Source organism: Lagopus leucura, unplaced genomic scaffold (assembly GCF_019238085.1).
Source record: "Lagopus leucura isolate 7727_CA_CO unplaced genomic scaffold, USGS_WTPT01 239-11_obj-0_obj, whole genome shotgun sequence".
Classification (NCBI taxonomy): Eukaryota; Metazoa; Chordata; class Aves; order Galliformes; family Phasianidae; genus Lagopus; species Lagopus leucura.
In genome coordinates, this window is record NW_024969066.1 from 2544 (window position 1) to 13011 (window position 10468).

At 65.8% G+C, this 10468-nt stretch overlaps 1 protein-coding gene and 1 long non-coding RNA gene across 2 annotated transcripts; one reads left to right on the top strand and one right to left on the bottom strand.

Annotated features, from left to right (window-relative positions):
• The first annotated feature begins 242 nt into the window (after window positions 1-242).
• On the top strand, window positions 243-4979 carry RHOG (ras homolog family member G). Its single transcript, XM_042894901.1, has 2 exons — window positions 243-329; window positions 3707-4979. Exon 2 carries the CDS (start codon window positions 3731-3733, stop codon window positions 4304-4306), a length of 576 nt encoding a protein of 191 aa, XP_042750835.1. The 5' UTR covers window positions 243-329; window positions 3707-3730; the 3' UTR covers window positions 4307-4979.
• A 1770-nt stretch (window positions 4980-6749) lies between these two features.
• On the bottom strand, window positions 6750-9291 carry LOC122193990. Its single transcript, XR_006183025.1, has 2 exons — window positions 7463-9291; window positions 6750-7381 (listed from the first exon to the last, which is right to left on the bottom strand). It is a non-coding gene; the product is annotated as an uncharacterized LOC122193990 (long non-coding RNA).
• Between the last annotated feature and the right edge of the window lie 1177 nt (window positions 9292-10468).

Below are 10468 nucleotides of genomic sequence, written 5' to 3' on the forward strand. Positions count from 1 at the left end.
TCCTATGGGTGTCTGGGTGGGGGCTCAGTGGGGTTCGGGGGGCGACGCCTCGAGGGGAGGATTGTAGCCCCAATAGAGGAAATCCCCCTCTGCGTTCCCACGCTCCCCCTCCCCTCCCCTCCCCAAACCCTCCACTTCCCCACGCCCCCCCCCCCGCCCTATAACACCCCCCCACTCCGGGCCGAGGCAGGAAGGAAGCGGCGGGGGCGGGCCGGGCTCGGCGGGAGGAACGGTCGGGGTCGGGAGGGACCGAACGGCGCGGAGCGGCGCGGAGCGGAGCGGAGGACCCCCCCCCCCCCACCGTGCATCCCATCCCACCATGAGCCGGGGTGAGCGCGGGGGGCGCGGGGTGGGCTGTGAGGGCGGGGTCTGATGGGGGGAGCGGGCAGCAGAGCCAGGAGGAGGGCGTCCGTCTGACCCACGGCAGAAGCCGTCCCCGGTGCCCCCCGTGTGGGTCCGGGATGCCGGGGAATGGGGGGGGCTGCATTCGGTTGTACCCATAGATTGGGGGAGCTGAGGCTGAGGGCGCTGCTGCTGTCCTGGAGCCCCGTCTTGCTCCGTTGCAGGTCTTCCATCCTCTTCCTCTCACTTAGGGAGGGTTGGTGCACTATGTGGGCTATGTGAGGTCCTGCTGCCTGCTTGAAGACCCCGTGTGTCCTGAAGGGCTGCCCCCATTCCATCCCCATCCCTCCACCTCCATCATTCCCATCCCCACCTCATCCCATCCCCATCTCCACACTCATCCCCATTTCCATCATCTCCACCTCCATCATCTCCACTCCCATCCCCATCTCTGTACCTCCGTCTCCACCTCCGTCTCCACCATCCCCATCTCATCCCATTACCATCCCCAACTTCACACCTCCATCCCCATCTCCACACCTCCACCACCACCTCCTCCTCCCTTACCTCCACCTGGACCTCCATCCCCATCCCCAGACCCCATTGCCTCCATCCCCATCTCCATCCCTGTGATCTGAGAAGGGCAAATCACGGCCCACCACTGTTCCCTACCCTGCGTCTCCAAAGTGCCCCCGGTGCATGTTTGGGGCTGAGGGTCCCGATGGGGCTGCTGGGGCAAATGCCCCGGTGCTGCCGAGGTGATGCACAGGGTCCAGTCGGACCCGCAGCCCCACGGCAGGGAAACCCAAATCGCGCGGCTCAGAGCAGCCGGTGGGTGCGCAGCGAGGGTTTCCTTCGGCCCGGGGACAGCGGGGACGGAGCCCCGCCCGGTGCGCACCGCCTGCGGGACCCCCGCAGCGCGTCCCATCGGTGCCACCCGAGGTCGTGCGTTGGGTCCCCGCGTCCGGTTTGGTGTCCCCAGCTCTAAGCTGGAGGGGACCGCAGGAAAAGTGGGGCAGCTGCGTGACGCACAGGGCGCGGAGCGGGGCGCACAGGGTCGGATGCGCTCTGCGGGGTGCGCCGTGCCGCAGTAACGCTCGCCGTGCCGGTGCCAAGCGGAGCGGCCCGCGGCCCCACGGAAAGCCCCAGCTTGGGGGGGGGGGGGGTGCCCGGGTGAGCGGCCGGGGGAGGTTTTGCTTCCCCTTTCTTCTGCTCGGCCCCACAGCTGCGCCGTCTCCCCCGCCCCGGTGATGCGGTGGGGTATGAATCACCTCGCGCCCCGCGCCCGCACCCACTCCAGCGCGGCGGGACCGCGGCTCTTCCTCTTCCTCTTCCTCCTCCGCTTCCCCTCCTCTTGCGGGGCCGGGGAGGGGCGATCCCGCGGGGCTGAGGCCGGGCTGCGGGGCAGAGCTTTGCCTTTGGGTCCCGTAGGGAGGTTCTTTCCGAAGCCCCCACCCTAGGAATGGCCGGAGCCGGAGCGGGGCGGGGGGGCGCTGCCGTCCGTGCCCTGCGTTACTCCGGGATGCTCCGTGGGGCTCCTCGCGGCCCTGATCCCAGCGGGGGCAGAAGGGGTCAAACGAGCGGGGGGGGCCGGGGGGGGGGGGGCCGGGGGGGCGGCCGGAACCCTCGTGGGAGAACAGAGCGGCACTGTGCGAGGATGGGGACACGGGGACACAGGGATGGGGACACGGGGACAGGGGGATGGGGACGGGAATGAGGACGGAGATGGGACGCAGGTAGCACAGCGCTGGCGCCGGGTGTGCCAGGGGTGCAGCAACACGTGGAACCCGTGCGGCGTCCCGGCGCTGTTTGCTCAGGGACCGTGGCACGGGGGGCACCGACGCGCAGCCCCTCTGATGCGGGATCCCTCGTGGCTCCACCCCCTCCCCGTTGGGACGCAGCAGCGCCATCGCCTCTGTCTGCATCGAGACCCCCTCGGTCAGCCCCTCGTGCCGTGTCTGCAGCCAGCGCCACCCCTGGTGTCCCGGTACCCCTCCGAGGTGCGGCCACGGGGAGGACAAACAAACCCGACGCGCTGCGCTCGCTCCGTGCCCCGTGCCCGCGCCGGGGGTCTCACGTGGGGACCCTTGCAGTGGATGCTGCCTCAGTGACGCCTTTCCCTGTGGCAACGATGTGCTCATGGCCACGAGCCTTTCCACAGCGCTCCCCCACAGCCCTGACTCAGCCACGGCCTTTCCTGCGATGGGACGGGGATGGGGATGGCACGATTCCATGACGGCCACGGGACACAGCAGAGCCCTGTGGTCACCCCTGTCCTGAGCGGCCCCTCCAGCCCCACACAGTGCTGCTCCCCAGCCCCACTGCTGCTCTCCAGCCCCATCCCAGCCTCGTGCTCCTCTTCCTATGGCACCTGCAGCCCTACACAGGGCTCGGCACCGTGGGGCACAGCACCAACCCCGTGGGCAGGAAGCCCAGGAAGAGGAAGAGTGACTTCCCCATGTAAGAGGGCCTCATGCACCCCACGGTCTCTCTGGGGACCCCCCCACCCACCCCACAGCTGCACTACGCCTGGCTCACCGACCTCATCAGCCCCACCAGCCCCTCAGCAGAGCGGGCACAGAGCAGTGCTATGGCACAGCGTGGGGCTCTGCAGCTCTGTCCTGTGGCAGCCCAGGTCCCTGTGCACACTGCCCAGGGCAGCCTGTGCTGCATAGGATGATGGAACCGTGGAGAGGAAAAGCCCTGAGATCCAACTCTTGGAAAGGGGAGATGGCAGCAGGACAAGGGGAAATGGTTGGAAGTTGAGGGAGGGCAGCTGGAGGTTGGATGTCAGGGGGAAGTTGTTTAGAGAGAGAGTGGTGAGGTGCTGGAACAGCTGCCCAGAGAGGCTGTGATGCCCCGTCCATCCCTGGAGGTGTTGGAGGCCAGGTTGGATGGGGCCCTGGGCAGCCTGGGCTGCTGTGAGATGGGGAGGTTGGTGGCCCTGCATTGGTGGGGGGTTGGAGCTTCGTGATCCTTGAGCTCCCTTCCAACCCAACCATTCTGTGATGCTGTGATCCCCCCCCCACTGCCCACATCCCCACATCTCTGAGCCCTGTGCCCCCCACGACCCTCAGCACAACTCCAAGCTCCCAGGCTGCCCAAGGAGGCTGTGGATGCCCCATCCATCCCTGCAGGCATTGGAGGCCAGGCTGGATGTGGCTCTGGGCAGCCTGGGCTGCTGGTTGGCGACCTGCACACAGCAGGGCTTGGAGCTGGATGAGCGCTGTGCTCCTTTGCAACCCAGGCCATTCTATCTCTCTGTGATCCTACGATCCCACACCACTCCCCATCCGATCACCAGGGGCTGCAGGCGGTGGCGCTTTGCCCCCCAGCCCTGCCCTGACCTCATCCTCCCCTGCAGGCTGCTGAGGCAGACGGCGCAGCGATGCAGAGCATCAAATGCGTGGTGGTGGGCGACGGCGCCGTGGGGAAGACGTGCCTGCTCATCTGCTACACCACCAACGCCTTCCCCAAGGAATACATCCCCACCGTCTTCGACAACTACAGCGCTCAGAACACGGTGGACGGGCGGACTATAAACCTCAACCTGTGGGACACAGCCGGGCAGGAGGAATACGACCGCCTGCGGACGCTCTCCTACCCCCAGACCAACGTCTTCATCATCTGTTTCTCCATCGCCAGCCCTCCCTCCTACGAGAACGTCAAGCACAAGTGGTACCCCGAGGTTTGCCACCACTGCCCCAGCGTGCCCGTGTTGCTGGTGGGCACCAAGAAGGACCTGCGCACGAACCCCGACACCATGCGCCGGCTCAAGGAGCAGAACCAGGCGCCCATCAGCACCCAGCAGGGTCTCAGTTTGTGCAGGCAGATCCGCGCCGTCAAATATTTGGAATGCTCAGCACTGCAGCAGGAGGGCATTAAGGAGGTGTTCACCGAGGCGGTGCGCGCCGTGCTCAACCCCGCGCCGGCCAAAGCCAAGCGGCCCTGCGTGCTGCTGTAGGGCGGCGTGGGGCCGCCGTGCCCACGGACACCAGCGGCTCAATGTGGGGCTGCAGCCGAAACCCCGCTGCTCTGCTCTGGGATCAGCCTGCAGGCTGCGCTCGGCCCCATGCCACCCTGCCCGGCCCCACCGCCCCCAGCCTCCGAGCGGCCGCAGCCCCACAGCCCCGGTCCTGAGAAGCCCCGGCTCCGAGCGCCCCCAGCTTTGAGCATCCTCTGCTGAGCGCCCCCAGCTCTGAGCATCCCCACCCAAACATCCCTGCTGCTCGGCACCCCCAGCTCTGAACACCTCTGGCACTGAGCAGCCCAGCATTGCCGCGCAGCAGCTCTGAGCGCCCCCCATGCTGAGCGTCTCCCACTCCGCACGTCCCAGCTCTGAGCACCCCTGGCTCCGTCAGTCTCTGGCTCTGAACACCTCTGGCTCTGAGCACTGCTGGCACTCAGCATCTCTGGCTTTGAGCCTCCTCAGCTCTGAGCATCCCTGAGCTCTCTGCCTCCCATGGAGTGCAGCACGGCCAAACTCGGCCAGCCCCAAGCTGTGAGCTTCAGTGCTACAGAGCCCAACTGCACTACCTGCCTGCTGGCCTGGGGCCAGCTGGGCTCCCTCCTGTTCCCTTCATCACCATCCCCTCCCCTCCCCTCCCCATCCCCTCCAATCCCATCCCATCCCATCCCATCCCCTCCCCTCCCCTCCCCTCCCCTCCCGTCCCCTCCCATCCCCTCCCCTCCCATCCCATCCCATCCCATCCCATCCCATCCCATCCCATCCCATCCCATCCCATCCCATCCCATCCCATCCCATTCCCATCCCATCCCATCCCATCCCCATCCCATCCCATCCCATCCCATCCCATCCCCATCGCCATCGCCATCCCCTCCCCTCCCCTCCCATCCCCATCCCCATCCCATCCCCATCCCATCTCCATCCCATCCCATCCCATCCCACCCCCGTTGGCTGTCAGTGATCACTTTTTGGGTGACCCCTCTCCAGCTCTGGCACAGAGCAACACTTCCTGAGACAGGGCTGCCCCATGGGGCCGAATCTCCCGGCTCCTGCCTGAGCTCCCCCAGCCCCTTGGGGACCCACTGCTACCACCACTGTGCCCAGTGCCCTGTGGGGACCCCCAGCCCCTTGGGGACCCACTGCCACCCCCCTCACCCCCCGCTGTCCCCCCTCAAAGTGCTGCAGAGTGGTTTGTCCCATAGGACCCCCGTGGCACCAGGCTCCCCCCACCCAGTTCTCCTTGTGCTGCTTTCAATAAAGAAACCCCCCCCCCCCCCCCCTCCGGCCCTGTGCCTTCTGTGCTTTGCTGTCTGCTCCCATCCCTGGAGCTGCTGCTGGGACACGAGTGCCAGCTCTGTGTCCTGGGGTCCCTGGGATGGGGGGATGGGAAATGGGGGGATGGGAACCCAGCTGGCACTGCACCCCTGGGTGACACTGGGGCAGCACCAAGTGCTCTGTGGGGACTTGGGAGGGGGGGTGGGGGAGTGGGGGGCATCGCAGGGATGGGGACAGTGGAGGAGATGAGCACGGAGGGACGCCGTGGGGACGGGGACACTGCAGGGATGACTGCTGCGGTCTGCAGGAGGGTCTCCTCCCCACAATTCCCTTTCACCACAGCTCGTGCTCTGCCCCTCCTGGCAGCCCCATGGATGCCCGCATTGCAGCCCCATCACAGCCCACCCGGGACGTGGGGGGGTACGGAGGATCCGGGCGCTGCAGCCCCCCACAAACGGGTCGGAGTCAGCCGTGCACAGGAGCCCCTTGTGCGGCCCCGCAGCCGGACGCAGCCCCACACAAACGGCTTTTGTTCCCCGCAGCCGTCCGCGGGGGGGCCCAGGGGGTGGTGTGGGCGGTGGTACCAAGGGGCAGCGCTGCCCCGTCCCCATCCCGTCCCCATTCCGTGGCCGTGCCAAGGGCGCACGGCCGTGACGCAGCGCTCCGGCAGCCGGCGGGGACGGATGGAGGGGGGGGGGGGAAGGGGGTTGGACAAGGCGAGGACGGCGCCCTGCCCTGGGATGAGCTCACGGCTTCCTCTTCCCCGCGCTATGAGGTCAGGGGGTGTGGGCAGCACCGGGGGAGCCCCGATGTCCCACGGCCACCCCAGAGGCATCTGCAGCTGCGTTGGCTCCCAGGGGCCAGGTGGAGAGCGCAGCCATCAGCTCTCATCCACCCCAAAGCCGGATCCACCTCCTGCATCCGGCCCCGACCCCACAACCGCCTCGGGGTCCTGCAGGGAATGGGTGCCGCCCATCCGTGGTCACCGTGTCACCCCGCTGCCCCGCTCCAGCAACTCAGCGCTGCACCCATGGGACCCCAAACGGTGGCAGCATTGACAGCTCCAGGCGCTGCAGCCCGGGGGGGGGGGGGGGGGGGGGGGGGGCAGAGACCCCACGGGGGGGGGAGGAGAAGGGCAGCGAAGGGCACTGAGACTGCAGAGAGCTCCCAAAAATCCTCAGTGCTTTATTTCGTCCTCCAAAGCCAGGAGAAGGCGCTGCAGGGAGGGGCTGTGCGCCCCACCTGGGTGGGAGATGGGGGTACAAATGGATGGGGACATGGGACCCCCAGCCCAGCACTGCACCCAGCCCTGCAGCAAAGTGCCCACGGTCCCAGAGCTGTGGGGCAGGGTTAGGCCACCTTTGGACCACAGATTCTTTCTGGGGATTTGGATGAAGGGTCCCCCATAAATCCCATCAGCCTGGGGGTGAAAGCAGCACGCAGAAAACGGGCCCAACACCACAAGCAGCAACTGCTCTGCCCAACCCACTGCAAAGAGGCAGCGATCGCCAGCCCTCGCGTCCCTGGTGCCTGAGCAGCACACAGAGCTCTGATGAGCACTGGAGCGCAGTCAGGAGGAGTGAATCCCATTCCTGGTCCCAGCATGGGGGGCAACTGCAGCCCCCGGCCCACGCTACGGGGCAGCACAAACCGGGGGAGCGCTCAGTTAGAAATGCTTGTCCTCCAGCATCGAGCTCACCACCAGCTCCTTGTTGCCGAAGTCCCAGAAGGCCGTCATGTGGAAGGCCATGTTGGAGAAGACCACCACGTACTCCAGGAAAGCGAAGATGGTGTACACTGTTGGAAGGAAGCACAGCGGGTCAGAGGGCAGCGCCGGGGCCCCGCTGCTGCCCCACACCCAGCTGCTCCCCTGTTTACCTCCAGGTCTGCAGTACCAGTTGTGGTGGAAATAGACACAGACGGCAATGGAGAAGGTGATGAAGGTGATGAAGAAGAGCAGCTGTTTCCACTTGTAGGATTTGCGCTCCTGGGAGAGAATAACGAGGGCACGGCTCAGCTCTCAGCCCGTCCCGATGGGGGCTGCGCCCCCCAACCCCAGCCCCACGGCGATGGGGCCCAGAGCCCCCGGCCTGGGTGGGTGTGGGGAACCCACAGTGCAGGAGCACAGCGGGGATGGGGGGATGGCACCCATGAACCCAACCAGGCTGCCATGCCTGTGTCTGAGTGGGAGGGGAACTTCCCCCTCTGTCTGTCGGTTCACGTGAGGCAAACCTCTCCATTTTCAGGGACTGCTGAGAGTTAGGAAAATGTAAATGGCCCCATCACACTTTCCATGACCCCACTGGCACACACACACACACACACACACACACACACAGGCTGTGGTGCAGAGGAAAACCCAGAGAGGAAGGGCGGACCCACGGTTTCGTGGGGCACCTGGGGCTGGGGGAGCTCAGCCCCACACATCCGCACCCCATGGGCTGCCAGCACTGCTCCTGCCTCACTGCTGCCCTGCAGCACCACAGCCCCGCTCTGCTGCCACAGTGCAATGCACCACACCATGCAGCACCGTGCTGCACCGCAATGCACGACTCAGGGCTGTGCTGTGCAGCACCACGTGGCACTGCAGCACTGCACCACGTAACACTGTGCTGCACCACACCATGCAGCGCCGTGCTGCACTGCAACGCACCACAACCCACGGCGCTGTGCTGCATGGCACCACACGGCCCTACCCTGCACCACTGCATGGCAGCACGCAGCACCGCACCGTGCAGCACCACACCGCTTTGCTGCACTGCATCACAGCACTGCATGCTGCTGGCTCACCCTCTCCAGCTGTGCAGCTGCTGCTTGCAGTGCTTGAGGCACAGCCCGATGGGGTTGCAGCACACGGGGCTGCAGCACCTCGTGAGCCATTTGCATCTACCACCCATCCTCAGCCCAAAGGTTCGCCCAGGTTTTGCTGCAGGGAACGCAGCCCCGGGGCTGCAGTGGGGCTCCAGGCCCCGTCCCTCTGCTCTCACACCACCCCACAGTGCAGTGTTCGGATGTGGGTCCGACCGCAGCACGTTATATTTGACCATGCAGTGTGTTGGCTTTGTGCTGCAGCACGTTTCCCCGTGCACATGGAGCTGAGTCAGTAGCAGAAGCTGGGGGAGAAGGAAGCAGAGCTGCAGCTGCACGGCGCTGCGTGGGGCTGTGCCAAACCCCAACCCTGCCCCGCGGTGCCGTGGGACCCCCATGTGGGCTCAGAGTCCCCACAGAGCTGCAATGGGGCCACGCCACAGCTCAGCCCCGCTGCTCTGCCTTGGGCTTTTCAGAGCTACGTGTTGCTCTGCTGGCCTTCCTGTGCTGAGTGCTGCAGTATCTGCAGAGCAATGGGGGGGGGGACCCCCAGCACACACTGCTGGTGCACCCACCCCAGAGCCAGGCTCGGTGCTTGCACTGCTGATAACCGTGAATGGAGCTGAGCTCAGCTACAGCACCCTGACAGCAAAGGGCTCGAGCCCTCAGGAAGGAGCAGGAGCAGCTTCCCAGGGGCCGCAGCCCCACAGCTATGGGGTGAGCAGTGCAGCTTGGCTGCAGTGACAGCAGCTGCACGGAGATGTTTGCGAATGAGAAGTGAAACCAGCAGCCGTGCTGTGCTGTGCCCTGCAGTGGGCTGGGAGGCTGGGTGCAGGGCTGTGCCCCACGCCATGCCCCATGCACAGTGCTCAGCACGCAGCCGGGGCTCTCCAACTCCATTACCCCTTCCTTCTCACCGCTGTTTCCCCCTCCCCTCCTGCCCCAAACCCCCTTTCCCTTCCCCCAACATCCACAAGGCTTCATTTTCCCTTTGCTCCCCATTTGCCACCTTGCAAGTGGAAACCATCTGCACTTCCCCATCGCGAGTTCCCCAGCACCTTCCTGCCCTCGCAGCGGGGCTGTTGCAACCCCGGCCCCGGTGAACGTCAGGCTTTTGCAAGACCAATTCCTGTCACACACACACGCTCTGCTGAAAGCCACGGCCTGGGAGCGGATGCCCTCCCACAGCAGAGCCCTCCTGCAGCACCGCAGCTCGGCGGCCCGGAGGCAGACAGCACAGGTGATCAGATTGCCGGGGTTATCACAGGGTTGTAGGAAATCCCGAGCTGGCACAGACCCACGGGGGTCACTGAGCCCATCCCTGGCCCCACGCAGCCCCCCCAGAGCCTGGCCCTATAGCAGAGTGCTGTCCTGCACCCCCCGAGCTCAGGGCTCTGCCCGCCACCCCAACCCCAGCTGAGCCTCCTGGCCCCACGCTGCTCCCTCGGCTCCAAGCCGTGGCACGATGGCTGTGCTGTGCCTTCTGTCCTGAAGGATGGCTGCGAGAAACAGCACCGAAAGCTCTGCTGAAACCCAAAAAGACAGCATCAGCTGGTTTCCCTGCCGTCCAGCCGCTTGACCTCGTCGCAAGTTCCCCAAACAGGACCTTCCCCTCACAGGATCACAGCCACGAAGGCTGGCAAAGCCCTGCAAGGTCCCTGAGCCCACCGCACTGCCCACAGCCCTCAGTGCCACGGCGCTGAACGCCCCCAGGGATGGTGACCCCCAGCAGCCCACGCTGGAGCTGCAGGAAGGATTGCTCCTGACAGCACAGCGCCACGCTGCCGGTGACCCCCATGCTTCAAGTGTTACCCAAGAACTCCCAGCCCTTCCGGAGAACTGGAAGGAGTGAAGTTTCCCACCCATCGCAGGAGCTCTCATGATGATGCACGACGGCCACGCGGCGCAATGGCTGTTCTCAGCCTCAGCTTCCCACACCAGAGACCTTCCCCGAAAATAACCCCCGAGATGCTCAGCAGCTCTCAGCAACTTCCCCTGCTCAGCAGCGGGTTGGGGAGGACGCAGCACACAGCACACAGCACACAGCACAGCACACAGCACACAGCACACAGCACA